The 17288-nt window shown below is 36.8% G+C and overlaps 1 protein-coding gene across 2 annotated transcripts in view; it reads left to right on the plus strand.

Annotated features, from left to right (window-relative positions):
- The first annotated feature begins 3066 nt into the window (after positions 1–3066).
- Positions 3067–17288, plus strand: part of WASL (WASP like actin nucleation promoting factor) — an 82911-nt gene continuing 68689 nt past the window's right edge. For both annotated transcript variants that reach the window (XM_063099464.1, XM_063099465.1), the window contains exon 1: positions 3067–3510. In XM_063099464.1, coding sequence (XP_062955534.1) covers positions 3400–3510 — 111 coding nt within the window. In that variant the 5' untranslated portion in view covers positions 3067–3399. The remainder of the gene's footprint in view (positions 3511–17288) is intronic.

The following is a 17288-nucleotide window of genomic DNA, read 5'->3' on the forward strand; positions in this document are numbered from 1 at the left end:
CAATGACATTTGTAAAGAAGAAAAAAAGGACCAGGACAAGAGAAATTTGCAAAGTATAACAATAACAGCAGGGAATGCCTCTGAAAATATGCCCTTATTACCATAAACAAGCTACCCTAATGTTTTCTGTTAAAAATGAAGGCTGTGCCTTAAAGAATCACAGCAGAGAAGGAAAAAAGGAAATAAAAGTATTAGAATAGATTGTAGATGAGGCAAGGAAAGTCAAATGGAAGAAATTAAACATAAAAATTGCTTTTTTCTTAGTTATATTCATATACATTTTAGTACAGAATATGTATTTTATATGTTTAAGAAGATAAAATCCTTACCGTCTTCTAACTAGTTTACAATCTTCAAGATACTCAGTAGAAGGGAAATAGAATGCTTATTTCCTGGATCAAATCCAGTCTCTCAAACTGGGTAAAAAAGAATTTAAGATAAGAAAAGAACTTGCCAAAGAAAATAGAGAGAAAGATGTCTTGTGTTCTGCCAAACAGAAGATATGCTATCAAGTGAAAGGAAGAAAGGACTTGCTAAAACTTTTGAAACAAATGCAGACAGTACTGCTTGGTCTCCGGATAAATGTGAAAAAAACAGAATCTTTTATGCATGGTGAGGCGGGAAACCCCAAACATCACTTGTTCACATGCTCCAATGAGTAAGGAAGTCATATTTTCAGTGAAATGTTCATGCTTACATTTTCCACATTTTAAGAACATCAAGGAGTTGGAAAAAGGCCTGGGAAAAGCAAAAGTAACAATGAACGGTAAAAAATAAGGAACTAAATTTCAATTTTGTGGACAAAGTACTATATTTAAAATTTTGAGGAAAAATTAAAGAAACAGTTTGAACTTGAGAAAAAAAAGTCTATGAAAGTAGTAATTTTCAAACTAAAGAAAACAGAACAAGGGCAAATCATCAACAAGTTGCACTTAGATAATATGTTTAAAATTATCTGAAAGACAAAATAGTCTAGGTTAATAAGAGGTTGTGAAATGATTGAAACTCAATAGTTCTCAGCATAGGATAGATTAAGTGCAGAGCTACTGTCCATTGACCTGTCACTCCATAGCTTCTTTTTTTCATAGCCCTCTCCCACATCTCTTTCATATCTTCAAAATAGTTTGGTAAGTCCTGAAAGCTGGCATTTCTAGCATAAAAACTGCTCTTTAAGTTTTTATTAATTAAAAGTTAATAGGATTCCATCTCTAAAATTAAAAAGTGTTATTATTTTGGCATACTGGAACATACGAGTATGTAATCTATACAGCATTATATGTAGCCTAACCGGAAATTCTGCTAAGAGACTATGCCCCACATTCACCACCATATATTTAGAGAATTCTGTAGAGTCCTAAATTTGAAGCACAGTTTTGGAAGAATCAGGCTTAGATAGAACAAAAGTTAAAATACATCCTTCATTTCAACTCTTGATCTCTTAGCTAGGGGAAAGCAGAACAGACCACTGACTGGCAAGGTCAGTAACAGACAACAAACACTTGAGTAACCACTATGTACCAGGTACTTTACATGTACTATCTTATTTTACCACATTGAAGGAGGTATAATTATCCCTATTTATTTCACATGTTTATTAGATTATTTTCATTTTACAGATAAGGAAATTGAGATTCAGGGAAGCAACTTGTCCAAAGTCCCTAAGGAACTCCAGCTTAGGCCCATCTAAAGTCCACACTTTTGGTACTATACTTGTTTACAGGTTTGAAAATAAGAGCTCTGATTTTTTCATTTCTCAAGAATTTGTAATGTTTTCTCCTGTCGCTGTATTTTTGATAAAAGACAAACTGATTTAGCTTTTCGGTTTGTTACCTCTGTAGTTCAAAGGCAACTACAGGTTTACATTTCTAATACTACCTTTCTGAACCTAACTATTTTATGAATAGTCCCATCACTTTTTAAAAAAATCTACTTTTCCCCCTAACATTATTAATCAACTTTAATTTGGGAAAACCCATGCCATGTGAGAACCTACAAAGCTAGCCACTCTCATTTTCCTTTGTAGATTTATTCCTTCTCAGCCAATTTCATTAAGGGTAGCTTTAATTTTAAATTTTTATATTTTCAAAATGCATTGATAACGTTTTATCAACGTGTTTAGTACATCAGAGATTTCTATTGGGAGCTATCAGAGATGTTAAAATCAAACACTTTTACGAAAGTTTAATTGTCACAGGACAGATGTGTTGATTAAGTTTAACATATAACTTTGTTAGGTAACTTTCACTATTCTGAAGCGTACAAATTCTTGAGATTTATATCTAAAGATTAAACCAGATAAGGTATTTTTACTCCATGACATCCAAGAATGGGTACATTTATTTTGGATAAAAAGAAAACAAGGTCTCTGGGATTTGAGGGATATAGAGAGATTACAGTGAGGGGGAAAGGGGTATTTTCCAATTCATGACACAGAAAGAAACTGTGTTCCGGGTCTTTAAAAAAAAAAAAAAATTGGACTTAAATGTTACACACACATTTACCCCTGGTGACACGCCAGGCCGGCGACAGAAGTCTTTTCTACGTGCCCTTGTTTTTTAAGTCCATCCACAGTCCTGGGAGAGGCCTGGCTGTTCCTCCATCCCACTGGGGACGTCTGGACAAAGTCTGAGACGCCCCAGGCACCTGCGGCTCTGACTCAAAGCGGCGAGCAGCACAGAAGGGCGCGCCTGTCCTCCGGGCTTTTCCGTCTCCAGATTCCAGGGCCTTCTCACAGCCGGCGGGAGCGTCTCGCTTCCGCGCCTGAGAAAGAAGAGCTACTCCGGGGAGACGGACCAGGGTTCCTACTGGAGGAACCTCTATCCTGTCTTTAAGCAGCAGTCGCTGATCCCGGGGACCAGAAAGACCAGCCGAGACTCCGGAGGACGAAACCGATGCCTCGCACCGAGGGCCCCATTGACGCGCGCGGCCCGCGGCTCTAGGCTCGGCAGGAAGGGGCGGGGCGTCGCGCCCGCTGCGGAGAGCGGAGACGGCGATGGTTCCTCCCGGGCCGGCCGCACGCGCGTTTCCGGCGCGCTCCCCCGCGTCCTGCGTCGCGTGGTCTCGCCCGCCCCGCTGCCATGTTGGATTGTGCGGCCGCAGCCGCTGCGGGAGGGTTGGAGGAGGAGTTGGGAGTTTAGCGCAGTCGCCGGAGTGCGAGGACAACGACTGTCCGGCCCGAGCCTGGGCGAGCGGGAGCCGGGAGCTTCCTTTTCTCATCGCGGCCCGAAGGCAGCTCCCGTCAGCTCCTCCTTCCTTAGGCCGCCGCCTCCTCGCGCCGGAGGAGCTGCGAGATGCTGCGCCTGTGACTCTGCTCCTCCCGCCCCTGTTACCGAGAGGGGAACGAGCGCTCGCCCACTCGCCGGGAGACGGCCCTGGACTCCCAACCCCACCGGCGAAACCATGAGCTCCGGCCAGCAGCCACCGCCGCGGAGGGTCACCAACGTGGGGTCCCTACTGCTCACCCCGCAGGAGAACGAGTCCCTGTTCACCTTCCTCGGCAAGAAATGTGTGGTCAGTGGCCGAGACCCGCGTCGCCAACCCGAACTTCCCTCACGGGCCCGGGCTTGAGGGCCGGGAAGCGGGAGCGGGGACAGAGGCGGGAGCGGCGCGGGGAGGGTTCCCCCGGCGGCCAGGCCTCCAGCCGGCCCCGCGTGGGCGCCGTCGCCCTGCTCCCTGGGTGCGGGCTGCTGGAGAACAAGGGAGCGTCACCTTCGAGGCCTGCCTGGACTCGGCTTGGCCGCCCGGTCTGCGCCCTTGCAGCTGGTTCAAACTGTACTCTCAGGCCACAAGGGGATTTTCTTCTTGCGAAAGCCGCATTATCTCAAGAGCCTCTGGGGTCTCTGTCTTGGCTCTCGCTTCACCTCCTATTGCTTGATCAGGAGGTACCTTTAGCAATGCCAGAGGGTTAAGGAGTGGACAGATCAGGGAATGAAGGGGACCATAAGGTGGTTTTTAATCTCTCTTTAGGATTCCAGGAGGGAATAAAGTCGAGCGCAGGGTTTTGGGCAGTCTTCTAATCTGAGAGAGGGCAGAAAATGCTACTGCTCCCAGTTGGGGAGAAACAGGATCAATTTTTCCAGCAACCTCGTCTAGGCCTGGTTTCTACTCTCCTTCCCACTGATTTTTTATTTTTATTTCTTTTTTCCTTTCTCTTTTCTTTTTCTTCTCTTCTCTTCTCTTTTTTCTTCTTTATTGGTGGGAGGGGGTGCTGCTCTCCCTCAGCTATGCCCAGGGAAGCCGCATTCAAGTACGTATTCTAGTAGTTCTTGGTCTTTGGGGCCGAGAATGATTTTTAGATTGGTGCTGTGCTGCTGATTCCAACCCCAGATGGCCGGTTGGGAGCAAGCAGTTCTGCTGTGGGAAGAGGAATAATGTGTGTTGTTGACGGAAGCATTCATTACTTTGGCTGCTGGCACTTTTGTGGGTGGGAAGGTTCTTCTCGGAGTTGTAGGCCTTGTTGGGATCTTGCTGCGGTGACTGGGTTGAACTGTGGTTTGTTGAAATGCCGGCTATGTCCCTTTCTCTGCTTGCTAGCACCTGCAGAGTACGTGCCACTGGAACCCAGGAAAACACCTAGGGAAGTTTCAACAAAGCAGTACCACTTCATAACTTTTCTTAGTAATGTTAAGTATGTCAAACCGGACTACTCTTGCTTGTTTAAGACGTTAGGATTAGATTATTTCAGGAAAATTAGCGGAATAACTTTATAGGAGTCTACCCTTTGTATTTTGTGCTATCCATTTGGAGACTGAATTGTTCCATTCAATTTCAGATGTGTTTCGTATTTCAGAATTTAGACTTTAATGAACATTGAGTTTACCAAAGAGAAGAATAAAACGAGAGGGGTGGTTCAAAATCAGAATATTGGGAAACAACATCTAAGATAATCAGGTCCCTTTCTTCTCACGCATACTTTTTTTAAACAAATGAGAAAACTGAGCCGGGGAGCTCCAAGTCACACAGCAACTTAGTAATGTAGCCAGAACTAGAAAACCAGGGCTCTTGATGCCTTAGTCCTATTGTACTTTCCACTAAATCATGTTGTTTTAGAAGGATTTTTTTCGTTATTGATTTATTTCTAAAAGTGTTGTTAAAGGAATACCCACTTCATTTTTTTTTTTTCTCTGAAAACTAATATAATTAAAATGTAAGATTCTTAAAGCAGCACTGACTTTTGCATATTTTCACTTTAGGAAAATCTTCAGCACTTTGAATGATTGTTACCTGCAAATGTGAAAAAAAAGTTCAGTTTTGCTGTTTATTACATTTGCTAGGTAATCTGTATCAAAACGGAAGTAGTTGTAGTATGTTTTACATACCAGACATTAACTTTACTCAGGAAGGACGTTACATTTATACACAAGTATACTGACTGATTACTGTGTGCTTACCTATTGTGTTTACTGGTTTCCAAAAATCACAGATGTGGAAGAATACTGTGAGAAAGACAGCATTCCTGACTGGTTAGTCTAAGTGGATTGCAGAATAAGCTGTCAGTATTCAGTGCTCAGTTTCTTTACGTCATCTATTTTTAATAAGTTTTACCTTTTGAATTTCTGTCATTTGAAACCACACTGTTATAGCTGCTGCTTTTGTGGGATGAAATAGTTTTGAAGATCACCTTTAAAATTTGAAGTCCCCAGTTAACAGATAGTAAAGTAAGAATGATATTTTAATTTTTTTTGACTACTCTTTTTTCTCCCCCCTTTTCTTACCATGCAGGCTTTTTTTTTTTTTGTAGTTTAAAACAATACTGGAATACGTTGTCTCATAATAAATCTAGCAATAAGATTTATGGGTAGGACCAAATTAGTTAGGCAAGAAGTATATTCAGAGCTCTAAGAATTAAAGAAATGAAACAGAAGTAGTTATGGTCCCTTGAAGAGCTTTGATCCTTCTTTTATTCAGCAAACATGAATAGCTAAATGTTCAGGTTAGAATCAGGGTTGATGCTTGCCCTCAGGGAGCTTACTAAATTATAAAAAAAGATTATTAGGTCTTATTTTGTAGTAAGTTCCGCTGCCTTTCATGTAGTGTAATTTATTTAATTTTGTGTAAAGAGTATATGCAATCTTGCCAAGTCGAGTTTAATATATATAAAAGGGAAACAAACATGTAAACTGATGAGTAAGTCAGTACTTCAGAGTTATATGTAAGAGGCTGCATGTCACAGTGGAAAACACCTTGGTTTTATAGTCGACTAGCAAATGTGGGTTCGAACTTGGAGCTACTTTGGGCAAGTTTCTTAACCTCCCTGTCCTAGATTTGTTTTTCTCATCTGTGAAATAGGGATATTTTCTCACTGTGTGGTTGTGTGGGTGATTAGGACTATATGTAAATATGTGGGAACTTTTCATAAAGGATTAGTGTCTCAAGAGGATGGTGGGAAAGAGGATGAGTAAAATATTTTTAGAATGGTACTCCCCACGTTGATGAGTCGTATGAAACAGTTGGAAAATTAGGAGACCTACTAATAAATTGTTATGGAACAAGGCGAGTTTCTGCTCGGGTTCTCAGATTTAGGTATGAATTGGAATCATTTTAGAGATTATTAGAAATATTATGGCTAGGCCCAGGTCCTAGATAATATTCAGATTTACTGGGTCTGAGGTGTAGCTTGAGCATTTGTATTTTTTAGCAAGCTTGATGAAATATGCATATTACAGTTTGAAAACCACTGCTGATGTTCATTGTTTTCTGATGGAGTAATCTTGGAGTATACTGGAAATGTTAATATGTTTTCCTACAACTTTTGTTTTGTATTTTGTGAGTTAAGATTAAATTAAGTTATTTTAGAACAGTGTTTCTCTGACCCCAGAAGATATCAATGTACATTTCATAGTTGTAAAAGGAAGACACAGTTGAGGAAGTATTGCACTAGTTAGTGGGGAACCACAAGACGAGATTTGACATTTAGGAAGTTTTTGGGGGAAAGGTGGAGGCAGTACAGAAGGTGGATTGAGCATAGTGAAAGTGGAGACAAAGATCAGATAGGTGTTTACAGTAGTCCACATGAAATATGAGGGCCTGAATTAAGGCAGTACTGGTGGGAATTCAAGGACAATTAGAAAACTCCAGCAGAATTTAGTTCCACATAGATATAGTGAGGGAGGGAATTGCAATGAAGGTAGGCATTAAAACCACCAGCAGAAAAAGTATGTAGAAGCCTATCTTGTTAGCTGTAATTTATGCCTAAATGTTAATGAGACTCTGGATTGGGGATTGGTTTCATGGAGGAAGGTGAATCTTCGGTAAATCTGTTGTTTTGCTATAGTTTTTAAAAATAGATTTTGTGGAAATTGAGGTTCCATTTAAAGTTATATGAAATATATAAATATATGTTGTGTACTTTTACATAAAGTTCAGATGCCTTTCGTTAGCTGGTAATATTCCCTCATAATAGGAGAACAATTAAAAATGTTATAAACAAGATCATTAAGTTTTGTTTTATAGTAAGTTCCGTTGCCTTTCATGTAGTGTAATTTATTTAATTTTGTGTAAAGAGTATATGCAATCTTGCCAAGTGGAGTTTAATTTATATAATCCTGAATAAGTAAGAAATTAAGGAGTGGAAGTCTGATGGGGGCAGGGGAATAAAGAAATTAAGGAGTGGGAAAAATAAAACCTTAAACTAGGCCTGTAACAGACATTTCTGTTCTAAATGGAACGTAGTCGATGATATTGTTGATGATTACCATTTCCTGCCGTGCTCACCTGGTTTGTTTTTTCAAGATTTAGTGATACTTAAGCGATTTTTATTAATCAACTTTAGTTTTCATATCCTTTAATTCCTCAGCACTTGTTTTAACTTCCTTATATTCTTCAGTTACGTTTTTTTTTTGTTTGTTTCCTCACCCTAGATATAATTCTGGGAGATGTACCTTGTGTCTGGATAGTCTTCTATGATTTTTATAACATCTAGCACATGGATCAGTGAATATTTATTGATTGAGTAATTGTAATTGCTCACTTGTTTATTTCTTAGGACCTCATTCAGCATTTCTCATTGCTTAATCAGGTTGTTAAGACCGTCACAATGCAGATAGTATCTAGACTTAGGAGAACAAAGTAGTTTAATTCTGTCACTGAACTAATATAGGTGGTAGCAGTAGCTGTCTAACTGTTTTTTTGTTTTTGTTCTAAATCAGATTTTTTAGATAGCTGTTCTTAATAGGTATGCAGGGAAAGATGTGCTTTGAAGGTTCATTGTCTTGATGTCCTGAATTAATGTACTGCTGGTGGGAAGTTAGTACTGGAAATGTATTTCACATTGGGTAATGAGGAAGGAGAAAAAAATTAAAATTCACTGCATTTGGAATATACAGAGATGAAAAGGTTCCCTTGGCTAGTATAGAGGGAAAAGGTGAGCACAAAAATATGTGTAATAGAGTGGCCTATGAATATAGGAAGAGATTCAGAAGAATCCAAGAGAGCTGGGTTATAAATTCTATTTCTGGTTATTCTTAGCTCTGTAATATAGGCAGATTCCTAAATCAGTCTGTGCCTTAGTGTTTAGATTTGTAAAATGGGCTTAGTCCAGGATTTCAAGGATGCAATAATTATGTAAAGCACTTAGAGTACCTAACACTTAAAAAGTATTCTAGGAGTTTGGAGAAGCATATAAAAGAAAGGTGTTATTAATACTATTCGGTACTCAGTTTAGATTTCCTGTTACTGGCAGGGAGGTTTTAAAGTAAAATTTCGAACTCTGTATTGTATTTGTTTTGATTTAGGTAAGCTAATTCTAACAATTTTATTTAAAGTCTGTTAATTATAGAGTATGTAAATTAAGAGTTAAGGAGCAGCTTGATAAGTCTCTTTGGGGAGTTTCTGGGTAGCCTGAGCCTCCTGGTCTACTGAACTGAAGAGGATGAAAAGGTACTGATAGAATTAGGAGTTTCTGGATTTTAGTCCGTGCTCCGCTGCCATTAATTGTGAATGTGAACAAGAATCTCTGCCTTCCTGAACCTTATTTTCCTAATTTGAAAATGAGTGGTTGGTCAAGATAACTCCATAGTCTTTCCATATTTAATGTTCTATCACTCTAACTGTTCTAGATGCCAGGGACTCAGTACCAGAGAAAGAACAGCCCTACTGTTAACCCTGGCATACATGAGTTTTGCACAGTGGAGACAAAGCTAGCATATATCTAAGTGAAAAGTAGATAATCCTGAATTATTTCATTGGAAATTCCTATTTCTAATTCACCTTTTCCTAAGCATCATAATTTAATAGGCATTTCACTTTAAAAAGACCAGAGTAAACAGAATTAAAAGGCATTAGTAATAGAATGATCAACTCTTACCTAATTTAGAATTATTATTATTATTTCCTATAATTACAGGCTGTTTTGGCTTACTAGAAACAAGGTGCTTTTTAATTAAGATGGAGTCATTTTTAAGGATGTCTCTTTTGTTAGGTAATTCCATCTAGAACCTTATTTCTTACCTGAAATTGTATTAGTGATATGAATGATAGGTGTTGCATTTTATTGCTTATTTTCCAAGGTGAAAAAAAAAATTAAATTTTTAGTTTACATGTTAGATATAGTAGTTATGGTGAACTGACTTGATTATTTTAGACACTAAAAATTATGTATTATTATGTATTATTAAATTATGTATTTAATATGTATTAAAACTTATGAGAGTATGATTTTTCCAAATGAAACACATAGTCTCATTTGTTTCCCTTCTGTCTATATTCCATAGATTTTTAAAATGAATAATTGTAAAGGAAATATGATGGCAGCTTCTTTTAGTTTTGAGTAGAAAAAATAAGTTTTAAAAAACAGATAGAATTGAACTTGGTTATAAATTATTCTGTCTAGGAGTCATAGCTTTGATCTCATAGATAAGAACCCAACATTATTAATAGAGTTCATGTTTACTCTAAAGGTTCTGGAAGCAAAGACGTTCATACATTCTTGTTCACAGTAATAGAATATACTTTATTAACTGTAAATACAATTTTTATTGGTGTATGGACAATCTAGTATTTTAAAGTATTAAATATTGTTTAGTAACTAGATGTTTGGCATATTTAATGTTATTCATCAATATAGTATTAAAAAATATATCCCATTTTTATTTCTTGTATTTATTTCAATATTCCCAGAAATAGTAAAAGATTATACCACTATGATAGCAATATAGGAGAGTGAAATTAATCAGAAAACATCTATTTCACTTTGGAGTTAATGTGTTGTAGAGGAATTGTGACCCTTTTTTAAAGAGATCAAATAATTGATTGTAGACTACAGTAATGTTGAAGAGGTAAATCTAGAAAAGCCCCCTTTAGAAAATAGGGTCAAATAAATGATATGTAGTAACTTTGTATTTCAGTTACTATGATTATCTGTTAGTTTACTATTGCTCTTTGCTATGGTTGAATGTGTTCCCCAAAGTTCATGTATGAATTAATTCCCGATATGATAGGGTTGAGAGGTGGGACCTTTAAGAGTTGATTAGGTCATGAGGGCTATGCCCTCACAAATGGATTAATGTCCTTATGGCAGGAGTATAGCGGGAGTGGGTTCCTGATAAAAGGTTGCATTTGGCCCCCTTCCTCTTTCTCTCCCAACTACTGTCTTGCCCTTCTGCTTTCTGCAGTGGGATGGTGCAGCAAGAAGGGCCCTCACCAGATGCAGGCCCCTCATAGCCTTGGACTTCCTGCCTCTGAGACTAGAAGATAAATCCCTGTTCTTTATAAATGACCCAGTCTCAGGTATTCTGTTCTACAGCACACAATGTACTAACACTTTTTGCTGTCCTTGGCTCCTTGGTTCCTCTGCCATAGTGATTTTTTAAACATTTTTTTACTTGACCTGAAGATTTACTATAGAAATCTGTCTCTGTAAGAGGAGTACTTAATAAAGACCAGCTAGATTGAAGTAAAAGAAAAATATGAAAGACATAGGAATATAAGATGCTGTTAAAAATGATATGAAGAGATTGAAATTTCAGAAAGCAAATATACACAGTAATTTCAGGAAAGTGAAATGTTTTTCAAGTGCATTAGAAAATTAAACTTTATCTTAGATTTGAAGAAGCTAAAACTGTTTAGAGATGCAGTTGTTCATTTGTCATACCTGTGATTCTGAAATAAAAAATTTTAAGTGAAATGCTTTCAAGTATGATGCATTTTTTTTTGTTGTTGCCAGAAAAGTATCAGAAGATACCTGTGTATTTAGACATGTAATTTCCATCTTAGTAAAGAAGCGTATTGATTTTATACCATGCATAAAGCTAGTCAGAAACCTAGATGGTTTCCTCTTTTTTTATTGATGAAATATCATCAAATTGAGGACTTACTGAGTGCATAACACTCTCCCAATATCTTGGGAGTACAAGGAAACAGTAAGGAATATCTGGGCTTTACCTCTCAGTTGTTTACTGTGTAACACAAAAAGATAAATACTGCAAGCCAGTGTATATTAAATATTTGAATGTAAGGGAAGAGAAGTAGATACATCATTGTGGGACTTGAATATGAGGACCTTAAATAGCCTATAGAATTTATGTTAGGAGCAAGGAGGCTATTCAGTTCAGGGACATAAAAGGAAATGTGTAAGCAAAAGTTTGGAGTAGATAATGTACATGGAGTGTTTGGAGATACTGAATAGACTGGCATGGCTAGAACTGAGAATGGTATTTGCTTGGGGAGATAGTGGATGATAAGTTTGAAGGGTAAAATGAGGCCAGATTTTGGAAGACCTTGAACTTTAGTCTTAAAAATTGAGCTTTATTCCCTAGGTAGTAAGGATCCACTAAGATTTTTGATTCAAGAAATGTCAAGATAGGAAGGATCTAGAGATGGGGGAAATTGGAAATTATTATTCATAATAGGAATAATTGACTAATGCTTTAAAGTTTACTAAACACTTTCTCGTCCATTATCTCAGCATACTTGGTCTGGCTAAGGAACCTGGATTGTAGTTGTATCTGGAGCAAAAAAAATAAAACTCAGTCCTTGGTCTGCATGTCCATGGCAGACACCAGCAATCACACAGCCATTTTTCCAACTGAATCCAGATGTGGTTACTGGATACCCAGCATATCTATACAGGCAGCCACTACCAATAGTCCAAGTTCACGATAGATAAAATCTAGTTGCCATTCCAAGGCTAGGTGCTAGACACAGTGAGAAGAAAAAGGCAATATTTAGTTGGCTGTGTGAGTTCCAGGTGACAGTAGAACTTCCTAGATAGTGGGAATTGTAGGACTAGAGCTTTTGGAATCTTTTACTATTGAGGCCTTGGAAGTGGAATTAGATCTGTGAAGGTGCAAAGGTCAAGATTACAGAGGGGGGCAGTCTAGCCCGTGTTTGACTTGGCTAGCATTGGAGGAGGATGGATTTTGATAAGGAATTAGAGAGGTAGAGAGATGTTTTCTTTAATTTACCACAAAAATGGTATTATATATATTGTTCTGCAACTTAACTTTTTAACTTATATTAATATATCTTTCATATACAGCCGTGCACCCCATAACATTTTGGTCAACAATGGGCCCCATGTATGACTGTTATCCCATAAGATTATAATGGCTATGCCATATAGCCTAGGTGTATAGTGGGTTATACCGTCTAAGTTTGTGTAAGTACAGTCTATGATGTTTGCACACAAAGACATCATCTAATGATGCGTTTCTCAAAATGTATCCCCTTCTTTAAGTGAGACATGACTATATTTCCATGTCCATTTATATCTGTCACATTCACATCCTTTTTTATTGCTACATAATATGTTATATTACTACTCTATACATTTATATATGTCATTTATTATTGTCTATTGATGGGCCTAATGATTTCCTAGGGTTGCTGTAACGGGGTGGTTTAAAACCAGAAATTTATTCTCTCACAGTTCTGGAGGCTAGAAGTCTGAAATCACGGTGTTGGCAGGGTTCCTTTTGGAGGCACTGAGAGAGAATCTGCCCTATATCTCTCTCCTAGTTTCTGGCAATTGCTGGCAATCCTTGGCATACCTTGGCTTGTAGATTCATCACTCCAGTCTCTATTTCATCACATGGTATTCTCTCCTTGTCTGTCTCTGAGTCTTCTCTTCTTCCTATAAGGACACCAGTCATATTGGATTAGGGTCAGCTCTAATAACCTCATTTTTACTTGGTTACATCTGCAAAGACCCTCTTTCCAGGTAATGTCACATTTACAGGTATAGGGGTTAGGACTTTAACATCTTTTGTGCGGTCACAGTGCCAACCCATAACAATGGGTATTTTGACTTTCTAAGTTTTCGCTTATAAAAACAGTGTCATAATGAATATTCAAGTATATGTATTCCTATGTGTCCTTTCTAAGTATTTCTACAGAATAAGTTCTAAGAAATAAAATCAGAAGGTGCAAGTATTAAAAATATTAATTGATATATACTGCTTAATTGTCTTCCAAAATATTTATTGTCAAACTGTACATTCTAATCAACACTAGGTGTTGAAAAAAACTTTTTTTTTGCCTTTGACAATCTCACTGGTGAAGAAATCTCATCATTTGGTTTGTAGTTTTTAGTGAGGTTGAACATCTTTTCATGTCTGTTGGATGTTTCTGTTTCTTCTGTTAATTGCCTATTCTTGTTCTTAGACCATTTTTCTGCTGGGCTACCTTTTTCTTAGCAACTTGGAGAAACTCTGTATGTGTTAGAGATAATAATTATATATTATAGTTTTTTTTGGCAGTCTGCCATTTCTCTTTTGACAAAAATATTTTTGGTCGTTTGGGTCAGCATACAGGTTTTAAAGTTTTGTGTAGTTAAATGTAATGATCTTTCTATTACCATGTTAAGTTTTTATTTAATACTTTACATAGCTCAGAATTTCAAAAATATTTACTCACGTTTTCTTAGTACTTTTATAGTTTTATTTTTTATTTTTACTTTTATTTTTTTGTGGCCGTCCATTTCAGGGATCTGAACCCTTAACATTGGTGTTATAACACCATGCTCTAACCAACTGAGCTAACTGGCCAGCCTTATGGTTTTATTTTGAATGTAATCTTTACTCTTTCTGGAAGTGAGTTTGGAAAATGAGTGTGGCAGAAAACCAGCTTTATATTATTACAAATAACAGTGTGTATTATTAAGCAATTTTTTTCCCACCTGTTAGAAATGCTACTTTTATACTTTACCAGGTGTACTTAGATCTGTTTTTTGCATTCTCTTCTATTTCTTTCATTTGTCTGTTACTTGGCCAGTCCACAGAATTTAAATAGTGTAATTTTATAATGCCATTACAATCTTATTAGAGCATGTCTCTCATTACTCTTCTTTTCAGTATTTTCTGGCTATTTTTATATGTTTAAACTTAGTATTTTTTTAAGGCTTAACTCATCACCCCTACTCTCTACCAAAAGTTATTTTCTTTGATTTGGTGTAGCATTGCATTTATAGATTAATTGAGTAAAAATTAACAGATTGAGACTTCACATTGGGGAACAAGTATTTTTTATTTATTATTTTGTCTTATTTCCTTCTGTAGTTTTCTAATTTTCTTGTATGTACTAGCCATTTCTTTAACATTTTTAAAAGTACAGGAGTAATAGCCAATTATGAAACACATACAATGCACTATACAGAGTTAAAATAATTCTTACCCCTTTCATCCCCCAATACAGTTAGGCTCCAGAGAAGATTCTTCTCAATGGTTTGACTCTTTCCCATCCTTTTTATATATGCATGTATATGTACATATGTATATATATATATGGTGTATTTTATTTGAAAGGGATCATACTCTGGGCAGTTTATATATTATGTAAAGTTGGTCAATAGGTCTACTACCACATACTTTTTTTAAAACATCTTTTTTTATTATGGAAACTTTTAAACATACACAAAGTAGAATAGCATAACGAACCTACTTTATCTATCACCCAGCTTCAGTGGGTGTCAACTCATCGCCAGTCTTGTCTGCTGTATACCCACTTTTCCCTTTCCTCTATTATTTTAAAGTAAATTCCAAGTATCATATCCCACTACCCCACCCCACCACTTCCCACCTTGCCCCCAGTTTGGCTAGAGGTTTATCAATTTTATTGATTTTCTTAAAGAACCAGCTTTTAGTTTCATTGATTTCTACTCTTTTTTTCTGTTTTCTATTTTATTGATTTCTGCCCTGCTATTTATTATTGTCTTTTGCTTATAGTTGGCCCTCCGTATCCATGGGTTCTGCTTCTGTGGGTTCAATACAACCAACCATGTATTGAAAATATTTGGGTAAAAAAACACAATAAAAAATAGTATAGCAATAAAAAACAACAAGAACAAAAGCAGTACAGTATGAGAACTGTTCACATAGCATTTACATTGTATTAGGTATTATAAGTAATCTAGAGATGATTTAAAGTATGGGGAGGATGTGCTAGGTTATATGCAAATACAATGCCATTTTATGTAACGAAATTGAGCGTTCATGGATTTGGTATCCTGGGGGGTGGGGTCCTTGAACCATTTCCCTCATAGATACCAATGGATAACTGTACTTTGGTTTTAATTTGTTTTTCTTTTTAGTTTTTCTTAAAGTGGTAACTTCTGAGGTAATTGATTTGATACCTTTTTTCTTTTTCTAATACAGGTATTTAGTGCTATACATTTCCTCCTAAGTTCTGCTTTAGTGGCATCCCACATTCTCATTATGTTGTATTTTCATTTTCATTTAATTTAAATTACTTCCTAATTTTATTTTTCATTTCTTTGACCCATGGGTTTTTTCGAAGTATGTAGTTTACTCTCTAAATATTTAGGGATTTTCTAGATATCTTTCTATTACTGATTTCTAACAATTCCATTATTGTTGGAGAACATGAGTCCTTTTTGTAGCTCAGAATATGGTCTAAATTGGTGTTCTATGTGCACTTGAAAATAATTTTTATATCATTGTTGGTCAGAGTGTTCTGCAAAGATTAGTTATGTAAAATTGATTAGTGGTGTCATTCAAGTCTTCTTTATCCTTATTGGTTTTATGTCTACTTGCTCTATCAGTTACTTAGAGAGGGGTGTTGAATTGTTTGACTGTAATTATGAGTGGGTGTTGGGAAAATAGAATATTTTGGTCAGGGCCCTCACCTTGGGTCTGGTTCAGCAGCACATCCATTGTAAGCAAGGTCTGGTTGGGTGTGGTTCAGCAGCACATCCATTGTAAGCAAATTGTGTGTGTGTGTGTGTGTGTGTGTGTGTGTGTGTGTGTGTGTGTGTGTGTGTGTGTGTGTGTGTGTGTGTGTGTGTGTGTGTCTGTGTGTGTGTGTGTGTGTGTGTGTGTGTGTGTGTGTGTGTGTGTCTGTGTGTGTGTGTGTGTGTGTGTGTGTGTGTGTGTTAGTTTTGCTTTAAAGACTCAATTATCTTTTAAATAGATTTAAATAGTAAGTTAAAAAAAACCCTTATGTTTATCAACATGATTATCATTTCTGGTGCCGTTAGTTCCTGTGTCTAGTAATAAGTTTCTCTCTGAAATTATTTTCTTTCAGGCAGAAGTGTTTTTGTTTTTTTCTTTCTTTTTACAACGTCTCTTCTAGTGCAGGTCTCCTGCTGATAAATTCTTTCAGCTTTGTATATCTGAAAAAGTCTATGTTTTGCCTTGATTCTTGGAAGATATTTTCACTGGATATGGAATTTTAGGTTGATAGTTTTTTCTTTCTGTACTTTAAAGATGTTGCTACATTTTCTTTTGGTTTACATTATTTCTGAGAGGAAATCTGCTGTTGTCCTTTTCTTTAATCTTCTACATATAATTTATCTTTTTTCTCTGTTTTTCAGATTTTTCTCTTTATTACTTAAGGGATCTGATTATGATGTGCCTTTGTGTAGTTTTTTATTGTTTCTTGTGCTGGAGTTTTTTGAGCTTCTTGGACCATCAGTTTATAATAAATTTACAGTAAGTTTGGAAGTTTCTAGACATTATTTTCTCAAATACCTACCCCTTCCCCCACACACATATGTTAGAGTGCTTGAAGTTGTCCCACACTTCGCTGGTGCACAGCTCATTTTTTCCTTCTGTCTCTTTCTCTTTTTGATTCTTTTGGAGAGTAGCTGTTGCTATGTCTTTAAGTTCATGAATCTACCATTAATATCATCCACTCTATTTTTCATTTCAGACATTGTAGTTTTCATCTCTAGAAGTTTGATTTTGGTGTTTTAAAATACCAAATGTCTCTCTAACATATTCAGTCTTTGTTCTAGCTTGTTCAGTATATAGAATACAGATATAATAGCTGTTTTAATGTACTTGTCTAGCAATTGTCTACTATCATCTGTGTCAGTTTTTCTTCATTTTTTTCTC

The sequence above is a fragment of the Cynocephalus volans genome, chromosome 6, assembly GCF_027409185.1.
Source record: "Cynocephalus volans isolate mCynVol1 chromosome 6, mCynVol1.pri, whole genome shotgun sequence".
Classification (NCBI taxonomy): domain Eukaryota; kingdom Metazoa; phylum Chordata; class Mammalia; order Dermoptera; family Cynocephalidae; genus Cynocephalus; species Cynocephalus volans.